Source organism: Monomorium pharaonis, chromosome 8, assembly GCF_013373865.1.
Source record: "Monomorium pharaonis isolate MP-MQ-018 chromosome 8, ASM1337386v2, whole genome shotgun sequence".
NCBI classification, from domain to species: Eukaryota; Metazoa; Arthropoda; class Insecta; order Hymenoptera; family Formicidae; genus Monomorium; species Monomorium pharaonis.
The window spans coordinates 14559204-14584515 of record NC_050474.1 but is presented as its reverse complement, the minus strand read 5'-3'; the positions used below and the strand labels follow the sequence as shown (position 1 = coordinate 14584515).

The following is a 25312-nucleotide window of genomic DNA, read 5'->3' as shown; positions in this document are numbered from 1 at the left end:
AACTATTGTTGATACCTATCAAGAACTTTAGAACTATGCTGGATGCAAGTAATTCTGCTGTATTTTTATGAGATGCTAAACTTTGAGATGCTAACTTCACACACGTTTAATCGGCATCGCGGAAAAGCGACAACAATACTTTGAGAGATGCGAGTATCGATGCCATGCCCTTTTTTAGAAAGGACTAGAACATGCGCGCGCTTCGCGCGCGCCAAATGTTATTTTTTTATTTGTTATTACACCCTGCATAAAATTACTATTGCATATAACATATATACAACTCGTTTATTTCTTAAACATTTCGGCCTTTGAAAAAAGGTTACATAGCTTAATTACATAATAACATAGGATTCTTAATGACTATTTATGCTTTTCTTTGTCATTTCTTGTGTTTAATACATTTTTCATCCATTTTGTACCTATATTTACCTCTGATAACATTTTTCTAACAGAGAAATTTTGTCTTCGCAATTCTGTAAGTTCTTCTAATAAGTGTACTAAAGTCTCTACTTTTAAATTGTATAGCCTACACTTTTTCTTTTTTCCAATATCTATTCCCTGATGCCTTGATTCCGCACTTAAATCTCGCTATCATTGACTGACTCCCTACTCTTATACCCCACTAAAATATACAAAGACTTCTCATCTATTTTTATTTCTTTGTATACTCTATTATATTTTGCTCATATTATTTTTTCATATCTTTCTTGTTTTTGTTTGTATCTGTTTATCTTTCTAACTCTTCCAGTGAGAAATAACCATCAAATCGACATCAATTTGATTTAATAAATGCAATTTATATCAATTTTCCCTTAATTTGATATCAATTTGACATCACTGAGTTATTTTTCACTGAGAGGCCTTCATTTTCGCATTGTACAATTGGACACGTTGCAATTGCCCACTGTGCTATTAGACACGAAATATTACACATTGTTCAATTGCGCACAGTTTGTTTGGACACAGTTCAATTGGACACAGTTCAATTGGACACAGTTCGATTGGACACCGTTCGATTGGACACAGTTCGATTGGACACAGTTCGATTGCGCACCGTTCAATTGTGCACCGTTCAATGGCACACCGTTCAATTGCGCACATGTCAATTGCGCACATGTCAATTGCACACCGTCCAATCGCACACCATTTAAGTCGCAAACCCATGTGGTGCAGTGAATGCTTTACACACACACACACACACACACACACACACACACACACACACACACACACACACACACACACACACACACACACACACACACACGCGCGCGGGGGGGGTGATGCAAGGGGAGGCCTTCGGCCCCCCTCCTGCACCCGCCCCGTCCAAGTCGCTAACCTATGCACACATTGCAAACGTAGCCATAACATATGAATATTTAATATGCGTTTGATTGAACTGTGTGCAATTGACATGTGCGCAATTGACATGTGTTCAATTGAACTGTGTCCAATCAAACTGTGTCCAATCGAACGGTGTCCAAAGGAACTGTGTCCAAAGGAACTGTGTCCAAGGAAACTGTGTCCAAATGAACTGTTTCCAAACAAACTGTGCGCAATTAAACGGTACGCAATGTTTCGTGTCTAATAGCACGGTGAGCAAATGCAACGTGTCTAATTGTACTGTGCGCCATTGAACCTCTCTCTTTTTCACTGAGTTATGTGTATATACATAAAGTTTTTTCATTATAGTATTCATGTAAAATATTAAATTGTAATTTATTACTTTGAAATGTTGCAAAATTTTAACATTTTAATTTTTTGTTATTATAAAAAATAATTGTTTTTATTTTTCACGACAAATGATCTTATTGCAGATAGTACATCCTCAAAGTCATGTTAATATGGTCATATTGAATAATCCATTCTCAAAATATATTGTTCATCACAGGATGCTATCAAACAATAAATATATTAAAAAATATTACTTTATAAAGTATTAATTCAAATTTATTTTTATTTGTATTTATTTTAAATATATTTATATAAAATTTATTAGTATAATAGCAATTATGTTTTATATTGTAAAATCAATTAAAGACATTCTTATTGAAACATTTCTGTATATACATAATTTTTTATTAATCTATTTTGTCTTTTTTGTCCTAAATCAATTTTCAATGATTTCCAAGATCTAACTCGTGAAAATGCCATATAAAGTTGACCATAATTAAAAATATCTTTTCTTAAATCAATTGCAATTTTGTCAAATGTTTGTCCTTGTGATTTATTTATTGTCATAGCAAAAGCTATTTTAATCGGAAATTGTCTTCTTTTCATCACAAATGAATAAACGTTTTCACAATATAAAGTTATGCGATTTAAAAAAACTATTTCCCCTTTTTTATCACCAGTTAAAATTTCGCATTTTAACAAATTGTTTCTTAACTCTAAAATTAACAATGTTGTTCCATTATATAAACCTTCGCTGATGTTTAGATTTCTAATCAACATGATAACCGGGTATTTTTTTAATCGAAGTTTATGAGGTGGAAGAATCGCTGGATTTAAAGTACTCAAATATTCTGTTAAAATAGTTTTATTAATATCATGAATATCGTTAATAGTTTCTGTAGTGTCTATACTTGTATACACTCTTTCTGTTGATTCGTCAAGTAAATTTACAACTTGTTTGTTTAGTTCTTCCACATCAACATTTCGTGCAGAAAGTATAGCACGTTTTGCTGTAAGTCTATACTGATGGTGTTTAAATATTTCTTCTATGTATGTATGTATCTTTTACTATATTTGCGTTCAAATCTGCTACACATCTCAGTAGAACTTCAATATTATTAAATTGATCATTCAAAGTACCATTTCCCAAATCTAATAAAAAATTAGCAAATTCTTGTTCATGTCGTAAAATACGCATATTTTCCGTTAATGAAAAGATTTTGAAATGTTGCCATAATGAGCTAAATTTAATTGACAAATTTACAATTTTAGACCGTGTAACGTTTTGTTGTACTGGCAATAATTGTCTGAAATCCCCACCAAGAATAACAATTTTATCACCAAATTTTAGATTATTTTGCATTAAATCTTGCAAAAGGTGATCCATCACTTCAAGAGCATATCGCGGTGCCATTGGTGCTTCATCCCAAATAAAAACATCTGTTTTCTTCAAACATTCAGCTTCTTTTGATTGAATTTTTATATTCGATGTTGAGTCAGCAAAAAGAGGCATGGGCAAACCTAAAGTTTTATATGTTGTTTTTCCATTCGGTAGTAACGTTGCAGCAAAACCAGTGAAAGCCATTGTAGGGGAAGTTCGCCTAACGCCGGACGGCACCTATTGCCGGACACAACAAATATCTATACATATAGAAACGCGACAGAAAACGCTATAGTGGCAAAAGGAGAAAGGGAGGGAGTAATAACCTTGGACCTAGCGACACGCTTTTGCGACACGCAGTAAACAAATAGGAACTATCAATCGTTGCGCTCGGAAGAAAAAAATTGTACTGCGTAAATTTTAGAAGAGTATATTATCAAAACTCTTGTGATTAAATATTGACTTATATTTTTATTAAGTAATTTGGTAAGTACTTTTTCAATTACGTCAGTGTATTTTATATAAAAAGATACAGTTCAAAAAATATATTTTTTTATTTTGGATATTCGCTGTTCCCTGGTACCGGACAGAACATTTTCCCCTAATGCCGGACAATGAAAATGTCAACGTTATGTGTCTATGTTTATTTTTATAATATTGAATTATAATATTTTGTTTTTGGAGAATAGAAAAACCTAGGAGGCATTATGGAGAATAAAAAGAAAGGATCATGGGATAAGGATAATTTGAAAACTGCTCTTGATAAAGTTTTGTCAAAAAAAATGGGACTGAGAGAAGCTGCACTAAAGTATAGTATTCCTAAAAGCACTTTACATGACAAAATAACCTGCCTAAAGTCCGGTGAAGAAATTGCATTGCAGCCTAAGCTTGGTAGATTCACCAAAACATTCCTACCAGAATATGAAGAACAATTATTGAACCATGTAAAAGACTTATCTAATCGATGTTTGCCACTTATGAAAAAAGAATTTTTAAAGTTGGCATATGACTTAGCTGTAGAGCTAAAGCTTCCTCATCGCTTCAACACTGAAAAAAGAACAGCTGGTAAACATTTTTACTATGATTTTATGGCTAGACATCCTGATTTATCACTAAGAACACCCGAGTCTACGAGTATGATGCGAGCTGTAGGTTTTAATAAGCTGCAGGTAGATTTGTTCTTCTCAAATCTTGAAAAACTCATGAATCAATATAATTTTCCTCCTTCTAACATATATAATTGTGACGAAACGGGAGTTAGCTGCGTACAAAAACATCAAAAAGTTTTAGCTCCAAAAGCTGTACGCCAAGTAGGAAAGCTTACTTCAGCTGAAAGAGGCAAGAACATTACAATCATGTTTTGCATGAGTGCTAATGGATATTTCATACCACCGTTTTTTATCTTTCCAAGAATGAAAATGAATGAACGCCTTATGATTAATGCTCCCTCACAGAGTGAAGGTGTCGCTCAACCAAAAGGTTGGATGAATAGTGACTTTTTCTGTCAATGGTTAAAACATTTTGAGAAATTCTCACATCCTTCAAAAGAATCACCTGTGCTTCTTCTCCTAGATGGTCATAGCAGCCATAAATCATTGGATGTCATAAATTTTTGTAGAGAACATAACATTCACTTAATTAGTTCACCACCGCACACAACTCACAAATTGCAACCTCTTGATAGAACTTTTATGAAGCCCTTCAAAAATGCTTACCATGAGCGATGTGACATGTGGATGAGAGCAAACGCAGGAGCACGAATAACTGATTATGATATTGCAGGCCTTGTTGGTGAAGCGTTCACAAAAGTAGCTCGATTAGACATTGCGGTGTCTGGTTTTAAATGCACAGGAATTTATCCGTTTGATAAAAATATATTTTCAGATATTGATTATCTACCAAGTGATATGACAAACGTTCCATTAGAAGAAATAAGGACTCAGACCGCTCCTGTAGCTTCCAAAGTCTTAGATGCTGTTCCTGTTCGTGACACACAAATGACAAAAGAAATCCATCCGTCTACTAGTTCTGTTCCAGATATTTCCAAAAATTTATTGAAGTTATCCCCGTTTCCCGATGCTGCAAAGAAGCGTTCCGAAGCAAGGAAGAGAAAATCCGAAAAAAGTCAAATTCTCACTTCATCTCCGTATAAAATATTAGTTGAAGAAAAAGAGAATGAAAGAAAAGGTAAAAAAGCAAAGAAGAGCCTTGAAGAGCTATATAAAGAAACTAATTTACCTGATAAGAAAAAAAGAAACAAAGCACCGAAAACAAACAGCAGTGGCACATTTATCCGGGCCTGAAGCTAATTACCTTGAAGGGTTCTTGGTTATGAGAAAACGCGAAATCTTTTTTCTAGTTTGTCATACACTTCTTTTAAGTCCGGTTATTAATGCATCAAATAATATGTTTGTGTCTTCTATACGAAACTTATTCTTGCCCTTTGGTAAATCTGTGCCTCTTTTGCCGTCTGAAAAATTTTTTGTTTTATTTTTTTATTTTTTAGCTTGTGTGGATATCTCTGAGTGTTTTGCTAACTATATTTGTGATCGGTACCTATTATTTTAAAGTTGTTCGGCGTTAGGGGACTTACTTTTATTGTATCCGGTATTAGGGGCCAGTTTATGTTTCACTAAAATCATAAATCAAAGATTAACTGTGATTTAAGATAATTGTTCTGACAAAGTTGATTATTTTGTTCTTTTATCTTGATTTCTAATATGTTAACTTGTAATAAATACAATATAAAAAATATATAACGAAATAGTTTTTTATTTATCCTGAAAAAACCTTAGGTGTCCGGCACTAGGCGAACTCCCCCTACTAACAACTTTGTTTTGAGACTTGAGTAAATAGTAATATAATATAATGTTGTATAAACAAAAATTTTACCTGAATCTCCCGGTAATGTATAAACCGTCAATGTATAAACATTTTAATTGTTGACCATCAGTTTTTTCTAAAAGAGTTAAAACATAATCAACAATTATTTTTTGGTCATGATTTAACTGACTGTATTGTTGTTGACCAAGTAAGACTTCTTTTTCCAATTGTTTGGCATGTTCTTTTTCATATTCAATCGTTATTTGTTCCATTTCTGGAAATTGTGAAAGTTCCCAATCTTCTTTGCAAAGTAATTGACCAATTTGAATATAAGCCTTTCTTATCCCAGTGACTCGTCCAAATTGTCGTATGTAATCTTCTGACATTGCAACTTGAAATTCATCCCACAATTCTTTTGAATGCCCTGGTTGGCAATGTATTAATATTTGAACAAAAAGTAACCTAAGTTGTCTTGGCATCATCCAAATAGAAGCTTCGTTCATTGCACGTTTCCATTCTTCATTATCTTTAATTAAGCCTAAAGCTAAACATGAAGAAGTAAACGTTTGATGTAATTCACCATTGACTGTTTTTAAGTCATTATAGCATGTTGCTCCTTTGACATTCAATAAAAGAATACGTAAATGAAATAATTCGATTTCAGTTGGGCTAACTGAGTACATGCGTCCAATATAGTTAAAATGACATTGACGTTTTTTCCAACGATAAATTTGTTTTCCGTTAAATGTTACCTTTTTAAATACAAAATATAAAGGTATATCTGTATATACATACTGACGTGCATCAACATTTCGTTTATTTTATTTAAAATAATCCATTAACATTATTATACGATCTAAAGCAGATTGTAAATCTTGTTAATTTGAATTATTAGATATAATAACATTCTGTTCATTTGGCAAATGTACAGATAGACGAATAATAGCATGACTCTTCTCTTGTAATGTTTTACCTATAAACGCCAGTAAGCTTCAACTGGTCTTACATAGCGTGCTTCAATAAAATCTTTGATTTCGTCATGAACAATTTCTACATTATTCACATTTTGTTCTATAACTACAGATGCTGCATTGTGACCTTTGTAAATATATTTGTATAAATACTTTACTGACTTAATACTTGAAACAACTTCAACATTAATATGACAATTAAAAATTTGTGATAATATGGGACAATAAGGAACAAACCGATTATCTACTACAAATTCTTTGGGTTTCTCATACAAAATGCCAGTGTCTCTTCGACGATATTGTGGATAACCATTTTCATCCATAGTTGTTTCCTCGTGAAAGGATTTTGGAAAATATTTTGAACATTTTCCATTTATCATACACCAATCACCATATGGTCCATGAATCATATTCTTCATGACAATTTCATGTAAATTTTTATCAATAGCAGGATCGGGAATTTCAGCAGAAATATATTTATCAACAGTTTCCAAATTAGTAATTTTGCAATTTTGTTTCATAGTTATTAACATATGTATGTGCGGCAAACCGCGTTTCTGAAATTCGATTACATAAACAAATGCTTTTACTTCACCAAAAAATTTCTGTCGAACAATCAAATCTATCAAATTATTTTTTTTATATCAAAAATTCTAGCGCAAATATCAGGTCTATCATTAGGTTGTTGATTTGGAAGCAAATTTTCTTTAATTTCAAGCCAATTTGGATTACAAGTCATTGTAATAAAAATATCTGTTTTACCATATTTGCGAACAATAGTCATCGCATCTTGATAATTTTGCATCATATTTCTAGGTGAACCAATAAATGTAGAAGGAAGTATTATTACACGTCCAATATAAACATTAGTATCAGCCACTTTTTTTCTAAATAGTCAATCAGTCCTTGGTGCTTTTCCACTCTCAAATGTTTTTGATTTTCTTTACACCAATTAATTCTATCTTTTTCTATTTTTACATAGCTATCAACAAGCCATTGTTGAAATAGCCGTTTACCTATTAAAAAAACATTGACATTATTACATACAGCCATTCGGTATTGAACATACATGGATCTAGTTACACGTTTTCCATCCGATTTGTTTAATATTATCATGCCAACCTTGTGTACCATATGGATAATATGTGTACCATTGGATAAATCCAAGGTTCAACGTTTGGATTCATACTAACGTATTTTAAAGTTTTATCACATTTGTTTCTAATTGTAACATAACAATCAGGAATATTTCCATCTGCAGTAGTTGAAAATATTGCAGCAACTTTATTAATTTTTTGAACATTATATCTTCCACGATCAATGCCTGTTTTTTTATTTAAAAATCCTATTTTTAAATTAGGTATATTTAAACCTAAACTTTTTTGATTAAGTACTTCTTCGTGCATCATTTGATATGATTGAGCAAATATATTATTATTACGAATAATGTCATCTAATGTACGCAATAACTCTTCATGAAGATTTGTATTTACATTTAAACGGCATTCTGTAGCTTCGTTAGCGTCAAGAATAAAAAGCTGTCCATAACTTGATTGCTCATTTATAGCAGGATATAATGCAGTATTAATTTGATAATAAATTTAACCTTAAATTTTGAAACAATAAGGTCCTCGTTTTTATGCATTAAAATTAACCAAATTAGCATTAAAAGATGCAAAAGAAAATGCACCATTGTAACTTCTTAGGTTTTTAAAAAACTCATTAGATTTTTTATGATTTCCCAAAAATAATTGTTGTAGTTCATTAAAAAATGTTGGTAAAGGTTCCAATATAACTTTTCCATGATTACAACTATCTTTGAATGAGTTATCTTTATTGTGAACTTTTTCAGCGTGAAAATGTTTCCCTCTACAATATTCACACTCGACTTCCATTTTTTCTACATAATGTTGACTTAAATTATGATAATCTGTATTTTAAAACCCTTTGTAGTTAGCTCGAAAATTTCTAATTTTTAAATTTGTAGTATTATACGTTTGCAATAATTGTTTATCAGTTCCGAACAAATTATAACTAAAATCAGTGAGTTACACGCAGAATATTTGATCGAAGTATCAAAAAATAATATTTTAACTAAAATGAGTATCTAGAAATTTTCAGCTACTCTGAAAACGCATTTTAAAGTCTATATATTGTGTCTTGATATTTTGTTCAAATATTCTGTTCATAAATGAGGGAAAATAGTCTCAATTTGACACCATATTGGTATCTTGTACTAAATTTTTCAAAAAATACCAAACGGCATTTAAAAATAGACGTTTTTAGCTATAATTTGCGCACTTGCTGCTTTTTTAATATTGAAGTATATTCTGGGGAGAGAGGTCTCCACAGAAAACGCCCTATATACACGGTGTCTCGTATAATGTATGCAATACTTAATAGAAAGATAGACGAGATTAAGGTGAACATAAAAATCTACTATAGTTTTTGGATATCTCCAATAATAGCCAAAATAATAATTTTTTAAATTGAACAAATAAGAGCGCACCGAAAGTAGCGCTAAGCCGCTCGAACCGGCAGCCAATGCTTGACACAATGAGCCGTGCTATAGCTAAAGTGGCTCAGAGGCTCGATTCTTGAATTTATTCGCAAGAGAAACGTATGCGCAAATACCCTTTCAAACAGAAAAGTTGCAAGTTTATTGGTTAAAAGCCATACAACAGCTAATAAATTTCTAACTTTTCTATAAGATCAGAATTTGCAAATACGTTTCTTTTGCGAATGAATTCAAGAATCGAGCTCCTGCACTTCTTTCGGTGCGCTCTCATTCGTACAAATTAAAAAATTCATATCTCGCTTATTAATGGAGATGTCCAAAAACTATAATAGACTTTTATGTTCACCTTTATTTTACTGTTCTTTTAGATTTTATTTTCTTTATAAAAAATAATTTTTCTCATCTTTTTGTGCATATAGGTATTTAGTACACAATATCATGTTTTTTTAGTAAAAAAACAGTTATGTAATCTTTTTATACCAATAGATTTTTATTATTTTGTGCATAATATTATTAACATAAAACTACTTTCTTTATTTTTTAAAATTTTCTTTACTATCTTTTAATTTTCTTTTCTTTATATAATAAATAATTTCCTTCATTATTTTGTGCATAAAAATATTGAGATAAAATAATCAAAAAGTAAATATTTTACAAAATATTTCATAGCTTAGTTTTCTGTATAATAAAAAACATTTTGCAACATACAAATTATAAAATATTTTCTAAAATATTCATTTTTTATCATTTTATTTTTATAATTTATATTATGCACAAAATAAAAAAAAATTAATTAATATAAGAAAACCATATAGCTGTTTTCACAAAAAATTATTTTGTGCATATAAATATTTGTTGAAATATTTTGCTTTTTTGTAAAAAACAGTTATGTTGTCTTTTTATGCCAATAGATTCTTCTTATTATTTTATGCATAATATTATTACAATAAAACGAGAAAAAATGAATAATTTACAAAATATTTTATAATTTTTATAAAATATTTCTTGTTATGCAAAAAACTAAACTATAAAATATTTCGTAAAACATTCATTTTTTATCATTTTATTGTAATAATATTATGTATAAAATAATATAAGAACAATCTATTGGTATAAAAAGACCACATAACTGTTTTTTATAAAAAAGCATGCTATTCTAACAAATATTTATATGCACAAAATGTCATGGTTTTTAAATTCTTTTTCTTATTTTGTGCATATTATTAAAATAAAATAATAAAAAATGAATATTTCACAAAATATTTCCTAATTTATATAAAATGTTCTGTATTATACAGTAAACAATGTCGTGCTTTTTAAAAAATATATAGATAAAGAGAGAGAGAGAGAAAGAGAAAGGGAGAAAAAGAAGGAAAACAAATATAAAACCAGGTAATAATGTCAAAAATATACATAGTTATTTTTAAAAAATCATATTTATATAAAAAATATAATTATTAATATCATGTTTTTTGTAAAAACAGTTTTGTGGTTTTTTGTATCAATTGATTCTTTTTCTTATTTTATGCATAATATTATTAAAATAAAATGAATATTTTACAAAATATTTCATAGGTTTTTTCATAATTTTTTCAGTTTTTTTGCATGCATCATAGTCTCATTAAGATAGTTCAATTTTCAAAAAATTTCTAAGAAAATGATTTTTTTGGAGAACCACCTTAAATATATATTATACTATATTATTAAATTTTTAATAAAAAACAAATTTATAAAATAAAATAATATATATAATTTTATATTTTATATTGGAATAATATTTACTATATTTCTAAACTTAAAAAACATAAATTACATTAATAAAATAAAATAATTATAATTTTATATTGGAAAAGACTTTTACAATATATATAATGTATTAGATACACATTTAATATAGTAGAGGAGAAAATGGTAATATAGCCAACGTGGACATAATATGGCTACCCATATTAACTCCATTATTAGCTGACGAATTTTAATAATTATTTATGATATCATTTGTTTAGTAGCCTACTGTTATATAAAGATGCTAATATGACAAAGCACAACAGTCAACATTTATTATAAAGCATTTTTACTTTTAAAGATTTCGAAAATTTTTTAAGGTACATTTTAACATTTAATTACACATACTTTCTCATTCTTTTTAAATTTAACCGCATTATTATCCAAATGTATGTACACTTGGGAACTTTTTTATTATTTAACTTTTTATTCGGCTGTATATATTTCGAGTTATACAAAATTGAACGATGATATAGGATGTTGTCAATATGGCCATCTAAGTGTGCTAGTAATAGTCACTTTCGAGATCTCCATTTCAACAAAATTTCTCGATAAATCGATTAAAGGTTTAATTTAAGGCTGTTCATTTTTTCAAATTTTTTATATAATAGAGTTCTTTAGATTTAAAATTATTTTTATTTAATTTCCATTAAATGTGAATAAAAATCATCTGTTTCGATATAACATCTTATTTTATATAAATATATGTTTCTAACAAAATACTGTGGCATTTTTAAACAAAACCAATTTTTTTACATTTATTTTTGTGGTAGTCATATTTATCCTCCCATTTCTTTTCGGCCTATTTTGCAGTATCGTTACATTTTTATAAATAATATATAATATGATAAATATTTTATAACTTTGAATTGAAAATCTAATGAGCAATATTTTGATAAATATAATCATAAAATTTCAACTCAAAATATTAATTATTAACAAAGTTATTAAATAAAATATAAATGGATGGCCATATTACCACCTTCTCCCCTATATTATTAATTATTTGCTCTTATTATTAAACTTTATTAAAAAACAAATTATGATAAAAACATATTGATAAAATAAAATTATAATTTTATATTGAAAAAGAATTATATAATATATTTAATATATTATATTATTTTAACCCTTTAAAAACCAAATGCGGACACTTTTTCTATGCGCGCAATTTTGCTCATTGCACATCATGGCTGTATAATTATGATTATAAATATATTTCTTTTAAATTTATCTTTAAACTTTTAAATCTTTTTTAACATAAAATTTTAATTTTTTAATTTTTATAAAAGTAAATGAAAGATATGGGTAAATAGATTGACAGATAAATAGATAGATGGGGTGTGTAAAATATATAGGCAAAATAGGCAAATTATATTAAAATATAATTAGGTGAAACAATGACATCTGTAGATAGAGAGAACAAATATAGAGTGCAAAAGAGAATGAGAAAGGGAAGAAAAGATTGTAAGAAAAAAAGTAATGAGGGGAAATATCAGATAACATGCTATTTTATAAAAAAAAATAACGCAACAGCTTTTTAAATAATTTTTATATACCTCGCCTCTTCCTTTTTTCTCCCTCCATTTTTTAAATGTAAATACCTTTATCTTTATCTTTCTTTATCTTTTTCCCTTTCTTTAATCTATCCTTTATCTTCTGCAATTTTGAATAAAAAACGTGTAAGTGTAATTTTATAAATAATTACATAATATATAAAAGCATATTTTATTAAAAATTATTATTTACTTAATTTTTTTAAACTTAATTTTTTATAAACACACACACACATATGTATGTATGTATTTATAAAAAAAGTTAAAAAAATTAAGTAAATAATAATTTTTAATAAAATATTTTATATAATACTATGTAATTATTTATAAATTTACATAATTTTACACACGCACGCGCGCGCAAAAAAATAATAAGCCAAAAAAATAATATAGCCAAAAAAATAATATAAAAAAAATAGCCAATAACATATATAATTGCGGGCTGCCAACTACATAAAATAAATAATATTCAAACGATTAACAATTTAATCTGATATTTTACCTTCTTATTTTTTCCTTTTCACTCCCATTTTCTTTTTCTTTCTAATCTCTTTCCTTACCATCCCTTTTTCTGCAAAAATTCATGCTCTGTCATATGCAAACTGTTAAAATATATTATTTTAAATTAAATTTTTATTTAAATTATTAATTATATTATATTTTAATGTTATTTTTTATCTTACTATTACTTGATGTTTCTCCTTTCTTACACTCTTTTTTCTCTTTGTCTTCCTTTTTTTCACTCTCTTTCTGTTCCTTCTTTCTACGATTATTGCTGCTTCTCTTTTTAAATTCTTTCTCCCTTACTCTCTCTCTCTCTCTCTCTCTCTTTCTCCCTTCATTCTTTTTAATCTCTTTCCTTTTCTGATAAAATTTATGCTCTGTTAGATACGTAAAGTACACGAACTGTTAAATGTATTATTTTAAATTAAATTTTTATTTATATTAGGCGATTTTTGGCGATCGTTTGATACATGTACCAAAGTGTATCAATATGTACCAGAGCGTTTTCGCGTGTTTGGTACTTTTTGGTTAAGGCGTGGCTAACCATTTTGATACATTTCTGGTTGATACCAGCTATACCTTGCAACGAAGTAAAATAGTTTTTTCCAAATCTGCGGTATGAAAAAAGAGAAAAGAACCAGTCCGTTTTAGCGTTCATAGTGGTATATGGTAGTGGTACATCGTATCAAGATAAGCTCCACCCCTACCAATATCAACCTTGGTACATGTACCAAACAATCGCCAAAAATTGCTTATTATAAATTATCTATATTTTAACGTTATTCCTTATTTTATTATCACCTGATATTTTCTTTCTCATTTCTTCCTTTTGCCTGTCTCTTTTTCTCTTTCTCCTTTTCTCTCTCTCTCTCTCTCTCTCTCTCTCTCTCTCATCTCTTTCTTGCTCTCTTTCTGAAAACTGTAAAATACGAAAAGTACGCAAAATATCAAATTAATAATATTCCTTATTCTATTTCCCTTTTTTTTTATAACAAACAATTAATAATTTTACCCGATATTTTACCTTCTTATTTCTTTCCTCTCTCCATTTCTCTCTCTCTCTCTCTCTCTCTTTCTCTCACTTTTTTCCTCTCTCTAATACATAAAATACGCAAACGGTTAAAATATATTATTTCAAATTAAATTATTACTTAAATTATTAATTATATTACATTTTAATGTTACTTTCTATTTCATTATTACCTGATTTTTCTCTTATTTCTTTGTTCTTTTTTTTTGTTTTTTTTTAACTCTTTCTGTTCCTTCTTTTCAATATCGCTATTTCTTCACAAAATCGCTGTTTCATTTTCTAAGTTATTTAATTCTCCCTTACTCTTTCTCTCTCTCTCTCTCTCTCTCTCTCTCTCTTTCTTTGTCTGTAATATGTTTCCTTTCCTTTTCTATTTCTAATAAAATGTATGTTCTGTCAGATACATAAAACACGCGAAATGTTAAAATATATTTTAAATTATAAGTTATATTAAATTTTAATGTTATTCTTTATTTTACTATTACCTGATGTAATTATAAGTTATATTAAATTTTAATGTTATTCTTTATTTTACTATATTACCTGATGTTTTTCTTCTTATTTCTTCTTTCTCCTCATCTCTCTCTCTCACCTCTTTTCTTTCCTTCTTTCTTTTCAAAAAAAATTCATTCTCTGTCAAATATGTAGAGAAGACGCTGACTGTTAGAATGTAATATTTTAAATTAAATTTTTATTTTAATTATAAATTATATTTGATGTTATTTCTTTAATATGCATATTCACATGATAGCTGTCAAAATTCAATGACAGCTACTCTCGACTAAACTGTCAAACCACGACTCTCGCACACGAAGCGAGTCAAGCGCGAGACAGCCAATCGCGATCGGAATAAAGCGGCAACAATGCAATCGCGATTAGCAGGCAACTTTAGGGTTACATGGCTATTTTATAAGAGGATTCTTACTTCTCCCCCCCCTTCTCTTTCTCTCTCTCTCTCTCTCTCTTTCTCTTTTTCTCTTGTATATTTTTTATTTGGCTCTTTTTTCTTTTTCCCTAATTTTTTGTAATTATTTCAATCAACTATCAAAAGTGACAGTTTGACAGCTGAAAATGACACGAAGTAGTTTGACAGCTGGAAATGACACGAAGTAAAGAAAGTCACAACGCACTTAACAACGAGATAGCGAGACAGCCAATCAGCATCTCGGAAAAGCGGCAACAATAAATTCGATTTGATTTAACATCTCCTTTTTTAGATAGGATAAATATAAATTACAGTTTTTTTATTTATTTTTACATATGCGCGCAAAATAGCATGTGGAATAACTCATTAAAAAGTCTGTTTTTGTTCTATTTGTATAAAATCAAAGAAATTTTTCAATGTCATTTTTTATAATTTTTTAGTATTATTAATATATGCCACATTGTTTCGATAAGTGTACTTTCTTTATGTTCTGTTTTAATTTACGTTCTTAGAGATTTAATTTACGCTTTTGTCACTCTTTTATTACATTATAATTCACTTTCTTTTTACACTTGATTTACGCTCCATTAATTGTACATAGAGATAAAAGATATGATGGGATATTATTTGGATGTAATAGAATATCGTAAGATATTAATAGAATATCTTATAATATTTTAAGATATTTTTGGGGGGGACATCGCAATATATTAATAAGATATCATATGATATCTTAAGATATTTTACGATATTTTAAGATATTTGTATAGGATATCCCGGGTGGGGAGTATCCCGTTTGGATACGTAACGATTGGACACCGTTCGATTGGACACGCACGATTGGACACGCACAATTGGACACCGCACGATTGGACACCGCACGATTGGACACCGCATTATTGGACATTGCACGATTGGACACCGCACGATTGGACACCGCATTATTGGACACCGCACGATTGGACACCGCATTATTGGACACCGCATTATTGGACACCGTACAATTGAACACACACACACACACATTCACGTGTGTGTATGCAGATTTCTAATACAGTTTACATGGATTAGCGACTTGGACGGGGTGGGTGCGGGAGGGGGGCCGAAGGTCCCCCTTGCACCCCCTCCGTGTGTGTGTGTGTGTGTGTGTGTGTGTGTGTGTGTGTGTGTGTGTGCGCGTGCGTGCGAGCATTTTCTGTACCACATGGGTTTGAAACTTTCCACGCAAAACGAGATGCTCCTAAAAATACGTATATAGACATTTAAAATTCAATTTTTTTTTCTGGCAAATCGAAGCTTTTTTCTGTCAGATGTTTCAAAGGTTAGATAATCTGTCATATGATATATAAGTGTTATTCACTAGAAGACTGCGGTGTCCAATAATGCGGTGTCTAATCGTGCGGTGTCCAATAATGCGGTGTCCAATCGTGCAGTGTCCAATAATGCGGTGTCCAATCGTGCAGTGTCCAATAATGCGATGTCCAATCGTGCGGTGTCCAATAATGCGGTGTCCAATCGTGCGGTGTCCAATCGTGCGGTGTCCAATCGAGCCGTGTCCAATCGTGCGTGTCCAATCGTGCGTGTCCAATCGAGCGGTGTTCAATCGTTACGTGTCCAAAAGGAGGTCACCCAGTGTGCTGTGTGGGATATATATATATATATATATAATATGTATATATGTGGATTGTTTTTTCCTTATTCCTTATATAAATTAAACGACTTCTTTGTTATATGTTAAGGCATCTTGCTTTGCATTGTTATATAAATCAGAGACAATCAGAGACAAGTGGTATGTACAAGCAACATATACATAGCATATTACACACACACACACACACACACACACACACACACACACACACACACACACACACACACACACACACACACACACACACACACACACACACACACACACACACACACACATATATATATATATAAATTCAATTATAACTTTATTAATCATATTACACATAAACATAGTTACAAAATAAAAGATAAACATGAATAAAACTAGCAACATATTATTCATTACTATATAAAAGAAAATACTTTATCGATGATTTATTATAGAAATAAAATGTAAAATAAAATAATTTTTTATACATATCCCAAGTAGTAAAATTTGTACAAGTAATATTTTGTAAATATTTGTAAATATTTCATAAATATTTTTATAATATTTATGATAAATCTTTATGATCTGTCAAATTTAAGACCACAAAAATATTTATAAAATATTTGGATAAATATTTATAAAATATTCAAATAAACATTATAAACATTTTGTAAATATTTTATAAATATTGTGTGCTGTCTAGGATATAATTCAGCTTTATCAAAAAAACACAACAAAACCATATTTTTATAAGTTATTCTACATGTTAATTTCGCATACGTAAAAAGCAGTAAAAAAACTGTAAATTTATATTTATTTATAAATATTATTTAACTATACGTTTCATGTTTCTGACATCTATTGAACTTATCTATAACAAATATGTATTCATGAGCATCAAGTGTTTATGGATCATTGCGAAGTGCTAGATTGCGTACGATTTTCGAAGTCAAGCAGTATCGACGGCGGTTCAGAGTTGGATGGGTGACCGCAGAAGTTTTATTAGGCAATGCCATGTGAGTATATTGTCAGCATATGAGCATTCATTATTTGACATATGTTGCCGTCATGTTGCTATTAACATGCTGTTGGTTGCGGATGGCATACCGATGATAACAAGTTGCCGTCAATTTGCTGTCAATACGCTGTTAATCACGGATAGCAAATTGACAACACGAGTTGTCGTCAAGTTGCTGTCACAAATCACTTTTTTGCAAGTAACAAATTAATGCTGACATATTGCAATCAATTTGCCGTTGTTAGAATTAGAATTTACGTGAGTTCAGTTCGACAGACATAATGCTGATGCACCTTGTTCTAAGTTTGTCAAAATTAGTTGCTTCAACGATTGTTGGCGATTTGACAGCAAACTCGCTGCATTTGGCTATCTGGGTAAGTCAATTAATAAACATACAGCAGCATCAGGCCATATAAAACTTTTTGAATTTGACTCATCTAAAATTTTACTAAGAAGTAATTATAAATTTAACCAGATATTTGTTGACTTGCCAGTAATCCAAAACAGCAACTTTTAATAGTGATAATAGTCTGGCAATTGTTTATTGGTAAATTACAAGATTACGTTTCGGCCAATCGTTTTTTGGCCCTTATCAAGTATATTTGTTTAAATTACGTCAATAACTTATTGTCTCTCCATTATGAGTTTTCGCTGAAGAACTGTTGAGTATTATTTCAGACGTGTTAGATAACACGTCTGCACTACACAACGCTTGTCAGTGAAAAAATTATAAATTTAATTGCAAAGTTCATAATTGTGTTTGTGTATTTGTTTAAAGCTATTGCAAGATGTTAAATTGTGAAAAACTGTACTTGTTTCGGATTTTATATTGTTAGTTACTGATGGCAATGAAAATACATCTTTCAATCCTTTTTTACCCTAACGGAACAAGTATATTCTGAGAATGATTTAAGAATATCATAACCGTATATGACTGATGTTCTTGGAATATTTGATATACGTAATATGATATACTGAGGATATGCTAAGCAAGTTCCTATCAGCGCCCTAAATTGCTTTATACGAATGTACTGAGAATATCCTGTAGTATATAGGTACTCGTAATATCATACGGAATCTACCTAGTATTTTTTTAGTATATTGCATGATATATTACGTACACGCATGCAAGCCTCACGCGCGCGCATGTTATATATATATATTATATATATATATATATATATATATATATATATATATATAATACACACACATACATACTCGGTCAATGATTCATCTCTCTCTAGATCTAGTGAATTACTTTACTTTCTTCTAAGAATCACATATGTGTAAGTTATACTTTATAGCTATAGTGTTTCTCGCTCCTTTCTGACCAGTGCATTAGACTAAGGATCGAGGGTTAAAATTTTATTTTTATATTTTTTCAATTCTCGGAAGCTTTATTTAAATTGCGAAAGCCCAAGGGACTCTCTTTGAGTGACAAAAATGACACTACACTTTGCTGTTAGGTAAATCTATTGAGCTCACTATATACATCGAGAGATAATTTATTGCTGTGGGTGGTTTTCTTTTATAAACCTTTTGACGTAAATTTTCTCGAAGCACCGCGCCCTCGCCTATGTTCTGACATCATATAAAATTCTACATTAGAATTCAACAAACTGACAGCAAGTTGTTAACATGCATGCACAATTGCTGTCAATGTGACAAGTTTATTATTCCTCAATGCATGCACTTATAATTTTACTAGCTTTTTTTTTTTTTGATAGGGGGAAATGCCTTTACGCACACCCGTTACGTTTACTTTTTTTCCGGGTTATGTGGGACTCCCAAGGCATCTTTTTTGCGGGTGTTTTTTTTTCCAAGATTCAGTTGCGACCCTCCACCTTGGACTACCCACTAAAACCCCTTCCTTTTCTTTCTTTTTTTAAAATAATAATCTCTTTGCTCTTTCTTACTTATTTCTTTCTTTTTCTCTTTAATTTCTTTTTTTTACATTCATTTTTCTTTTTTTTCTTTTTGTTTTTTATTTTTCTTCCTTTTTTCTTTTTTCTTTTTCTATGTTTTTTTAATAGTTTAATTTATAATATCTCTCTGTATATTACATTTTTTGGATAAACTTCCGAAAAGCCCATACCACTGATTTTTTTAATACTCTAGATTCTTACGTATTTCGACGTGCTGATTACGAATATGATAGTGAAATTGGCGCAAATTTGATTTTCATGGCGAAAACCTTGAAAAAACTATAAAAATCATGGTTTTTTCTATTTATTTCCCTAAATAATGAGAATTTTGAAAAATACTTTAGATAAAAGTTATAGATCTCATCGAAATACACATTTTATGTTCTATTGATTTTTGCCGTAAAAACAATAGTTTTTGAGAAAAACTAGCAGCGCCCCGAGGCAGGGGGAGAGTGTGAGTGGACTTCGCTATGCGTGGAAAAGAGAAAGAGGTCGACTACTCCCAGTTTATTTTTATACTCTCACTCGCAGGTGGCAGAATTTACTAGGTGAAAGTAGTCGGCCCCCCCCCCTTCGCGGGGGCTACGCCCTCGCTCCGGGTAGGGGCCTCAGATGGCTGAAAGTGGGGGTTAGCCGGAGTAGGGAGCTCCGCGTGGAAAGTCACAAACCATTACTGTATGCGGACCCCGTCCCCTCCCCACTATCAAGACCATTTTGGTGCTAGTGATGGTCAAAAACTTATACTACACCTAAAAATGGGTGGATCATGCTTCGCATGGAAAATTCCAATGGTACAGAAAACACATGAGCAAAGCTCACTTCCTTCCAGTATTAACTAATAAAATTAACTAATAAAACTCGAATTGTGTTACATGAGTTATATAAAGTTTTGAACATTTAACGTCGTTTTTCTCAAAAACTATTTGCGCCAATTTTCACTATTATATTCGTAATCAGCACGTCGAAATACGTAAGAATCCAGAGTATAAAAAAAATCGGAGGTATGGGCTTTTCGGAAGTACACCCCATTTTTTGTATAACTTTTTTCACTTTTTTCAATAAGTTTTCCTTGTTTTTCTTTTTCTTCTATTTTTATCTTTACATTTTCTTTTTTTGTTGCTCTTGAAAATGCTACATAAAGTTGACCATGTGCAAATACTGGATTTGTTAAATATATTCCGACTTTTTCTAAAGTCTGTCCTTGTGACTTATTTATTGTCATTGCAAAAGCTATTCTTATTGGAAACTGTCTTCTTTTAAATTTAAATGGTAATTCCCAATCACTTTTTACTAAATCTATTCTTGGAATGATGACATTTTGTCTTTTTGCTGGTCCTGTTAGAATTTCTCCATAAATTGTATTTTTTTTTAAATCTGTTAATCTGATTAATAACTATTAATCTAGTTCCATTGCATAATCTTTTTTTTGTATTTAAATTTCTTATTAAGATTATTGTTGCATTGTTCTTTATTTTTAGTTTATGTACTGGCATTCCTGAAGGTGTTAACGAGTTTAAAAATTCTGTCGGATAATTTCTTTCTTCTTCTGCATTTTCACTTATAATTGTGTTAATTGAAACATATTCTTTTACTTCTCCTTCCATTTTTTCTAGAATTTCATCATTAATTTTAAATGTTTCCTCATTTTTTGGACACAATATTGCTCTGTTTGGATGTTTTCTAATCCATTCCATGGTAATTCTTTCATTAAAAATCTCATTTATTAGTGATCCTTTTATAACAAAGTCCTGGGGAATTTCAATTGTATCATGTTCTAATCCTTCCGTATTCGATAATTTACCATCTCCAAGTTCTATCAACCAATCTGCAAATTCTTTTTCGTTTGCAGTTCTCATATTTTGCGTGAGTTTCACTTCACGAACATTTTTCCATATTGAATTATATTTCATTGTTGATTCTATTATTGCTGCTTTATTTGCATGAGGCACTACAGGTAGATTTTGTCTAAAATCTCCTGCAAATAATACTACTTTTCCACCAAATGGTTTTTCATTCCTCATCAATTCCTTTAATAGTTTATCTACTGCTGTTAAAGCATGTCCTACAGTCATACTCACCTCATCCCATATGATTAGTTTTGCATTAATGATTTCTCTTGCTGCCTCTGTGTTTCCTCTAATATTTGATTTTGCACCTTCATCAATTGGAATTGTTAACTTAAACAGAGAATGATATGTTCTTCCTCCTTTTATTAGTGTTGCTGCAATTCCTGTAGATGCACATGGTAAAATTTTCTTGTTTCTTCCATTTAATACACACATAAATGTGTTAAATAGATATGTTTTTCCACTCCCAGCAAAACCGTCTATATAAAATAATCTTTCCTTTTCTAAATCATTATCTATTGCTTTCATGACTTTATTGTATACGTTTTTTTGTTCCTCATTTAATGTTGTTATTAAATATTCACCGCGTTTTCTTTCTTCTTCCACATTACATTCTGTTTCATATTTATTTATCGGTTTCGGAATTGGCAATTGATATTCTTTACAGCTACTTCATTATTTTTTAAAATTTCTTGAATATGGTTTAAAGCCATATTTTCAGGATTCTCACTATTTTTCTTAACATAGTCTTCAATCATATATTCTTTGTATTTATTCCATATTATTGGTACATTTGTTATGTTTCCGTAGATGCATATGTATGCAAATAATTCTCGTAGTTCTCCTGGCATTTTTGATTCTATTGCCTCTTCTATTGTTTTTTCCCATAGATCATCTGTTTCTACTAATTGTTTAGCTATCGCTGCTTCCTTATAAGTTTCATAACGTACTCCATTTATAGTTTTAATATCCTCAAAATTTTTCGCTCCTGTTACATGCAGAAGTAGTAGTCTTAGATAAAATCTTTCAGTATCTTTTATACCTACTGTATATAATCTTGATATTATTTTCTCTCCCCTATTTACACGTTGTTTCCACTTTGTTTCTTTCTTGTCATAAACATAATGATATGGAATATCTGTGTATCGCATTTGCAATGCATTTTCATCTGCTTGATTCAGTTTGAACCATGCTGTTAGCGTTGTATTTCGATTGATTTCTCTGTTTGCTGCTTCTTCCTCTTTTCCCTCTTGAAAATATACCATTTGACAATTCGGTAAATGTACTGCTAATCTTATTATTGTATGCGATTTCATAAAAAGATCGTATCCGTTCAGTCTCCACATGGCTTCTGGCGTACTTATATATCTTGCATTTAGATATGAGTTTACTTCATCTATTCTGATTAATTTTGTTCCATCTCCTTTTTTCACTTCTATTGCAGCACAATCAAAACCCTTATGAATATATTTATATAAGTATTTTACACTTTTTATTGACGAACATATTTCCAAATTAATATGTCGATCGTATTTCATTATTAAATAAGGGGAATATGGCACCACTCACCGATTATCTATTTCCCTCCCTCTTACAATATATTTTTTTTCTAAATTCTTACGTTGATATTTTGGATATCGATTTACATTCGCATTTGTTTCTTTACAAAATTCTTTAGGATACCCTTTTGAACATTTTCCATCTTCTCCTGTGCATGGATATCTTTTATTTAGATCTCCACATGGTCCATGAATCATATGTTTCAATACCTTTACATTTAATTCTGGATATTTTTTCTCGTCTGGTATTTTTGCCCATACCATCTTATCAATTACCTCTTTTAGTCTCGGTTTATCCTCTTCACATAATATTGCAAGTAAATGTAAATGTGGTAGTCCTCTTTTTTGAAATTCAATAACACCTGCATAAGCTATTATTTTTCCATATATTTTTTTGTCAATTAGTTCCTTTAAAATCTCTTTAATATCTAAATTAAATGTTTTCGCTACTACATCTGGTCTAAATTCTATTAAACAATCATCCAGATTATTCTTAATATCTGGGTTTTGTGGATTACATGTTATGGTTAAAAAAATGTCTGGTTTATCATACTTTCTCACCATAGACATTGCATCTTGATATCTTGCATGTTTCTTGGACTTCCCATAAATGTAGATAGTAAAATTACTGGTACTCCTACTTTCATTCCATCATTTTGTACTTTATTTTCTAAATGATCCATTAATCCCGAATAAATTTCAGCTCTTAATTTTGGTTGATTTAATTTAATATAATTTAGTCTATTTGCTTCAGTTTTCATATAGGCATCAAGTATAAATTGACATTTCAATTTTCCGGCCTTTTGAAATTGACTAAATTCCTTCCTTGGTGTTCAGAGGTGTGCATAATATTCCATTTGACTGATCTTATATCCAGAATATTTAGGATTACATGTTTTTAGGTCTTTATGCCATCCATCATTCCCATACGGATATAATAATGGATAAGTAAAAATTGGATCACATTTTTTGTCCAAAATTTAAATTTGTTGTACTTCATTTGAATTTTTATTATATATTCGTATATCTCTTTCAAATGGTGGTTCTCCATTTTCATTTTGAAATACCACTGCTATTTCGTTTGCTTGAGGCGCATTGTATCTTCTTTGATCTTTTTTTGGATCTTTACTAAAAGACAACGTTATATTCACCGTTTTTTTTCCTTTAGGATTTAGTTCTTGTTCTACTTGACGCATCATCTTGAACGTTTTTACTAAATCATTACTTTCTTCCATTAAACATGACAATTCCTTCATTAATTCTTTATCACATCCTTGATTTGTTTTAAAATTTATTCTATATTTCACTGCTTCTTCAACATCTAAAAAATATAGCTGAGCATAGCGTGGTATTTTTCCCTCCTCTGGTCGCATAGCTGTTATTGTTAAATGATAATATTGTCCATGTATCTTCAAACAATAAGGAGCATAGTTCACAACATCTATTGGATTTTTATTCCCTGGTGCACCCATTGAAGCCATTGCTAATGCACTGTTATATAATCGTATATTATCTTTAAACTTTTTAGATCTTGTATTATTTCCCATGTATAAATCTTTTAGTAAATCAGGACAATTTATTGGTTTTAATTGTACCTTCCCCTTTTGGCAACAATATGTAAATTTTCCATCTTTAGGTTTTTCTTTGGTAAAATTTAAAGATTTACAGTATTCACATTCTACATTCATTTTTCCTAGTGTATGTATTTCAAGATCTATTTCATCGTCTTTTGCAATCAATGCTTTCAAATAATTATTTTCTTTTTTTTTCTTTTTTTAACCTTTCTTTGTGTATCTTTCTGTAGTCTTTTGTTTTTTGCATCCTCATTTTCATTTGCTCTATTAATATAATTTCTTTTGGCATTTTCCTCAAGTCTTTTTAACCGTACCTTGTAATTTTTTCTTTTTTTCTATCCTGTGCTTTTCTACATGCATCTCTTTGTTTTTGAAATTCACTATCATTCTCAATATCATTTCTCTTTGTTTTATAATTTTGAATTTTAATCGTTTCCTTTCTTTTTATCGTATTATTCATACTATCATTGTTATTATTTTCCCGTTTACGCATATTATATTGCATTTCCATATTTTTATTTTCGTCTCTTTTCATGTCAGACTTTCTGGTTTCTTCATTTGTTTCTGTTTTATTTTCCTTTTTTAAAATTTCCGCCTC

General features: G+C 30.0%; 4 protein-coding genes across 4 annotated transcripts; 1 reads left to right on the top strand and 3 right to left on the bottom strand.

Annotated features, from left to right (window-relative positions):
• Window positions 1-2805: 2805 nt before the first annotated feature.
• LOC118646935 lies at window positions 2806-3259 on the bottom strand. The gene is made up of 2 exons (XM_036290884.1): window positions 2939-3259; window positions 2806-2826 (listed from the first exon to the last, which is right to left on the bottom strand). Exons 1-2 carry the CDS (start codon window positions 3257-3259, stop codon window positions 2806-2808), a joined length of 342 nt encoding a protein of 113 aa, XP_036146777.1.
• A 2-nt stretch (window positions 3260-3261) lies between these two features.
• On the top strand, window positions 3262-5358 carry LOC118646934. Its single transcript, XM_036290883.1, has 2 exons — window positions 3262-3541; window positions 3745-5358. The coding sequence occupies exon 2, from the start codon at window positions 3763-3765 to the stop codon at window positions 5356-5358; it is 1596 nt and encodes a 531-aa protein (XP_036146776.1). The 5' UTR covers window positions 3262-3541; window positions 3745-3762.
• Window positions 5359-5404: 46 nt separating this feature from the next.
• Window positions 5405-9504, bottom strand: LOC118647176. Its single transcript, XM_036291531.1, has 2 exons — window positions 7612-9504; window positions 5405-7406 (listed from the first exon to the last, which is right to left on the bottom strand). Exon 2 carries the CDS (start codon window positions 6559-6561, stop codon window positions 5944-5946), a length of 618 nt encoding a protein of 205 aa, XP_036147424.1. The 5' UTR covers window positions 6562-7406; window positions 7612-9504; the 3' UTR covers window positions 5405-5943.
• Window positions 7696-24770, bottom strand: LOC118646933. The gene is made up of 6 exons (XM_036290882.1): window positions 24736-24770; window positions 24208-24631; window positions 23228-23437; window positions 22247-23038; window positions 21536-21911; window positions 7696-7865 (listed from the first exon to the last, which is right to left on the bottom strand). Exons 1-6 carry the CDS (start codon window positions 24768-24770, stop codon window positions 7696-7698), a joined length of 2007 nt encoding a protein of 668 aa, XP_036146775.1.
• Between the last annotated feature and the right edge of the window lie 542 nt (window positions 24771-25312).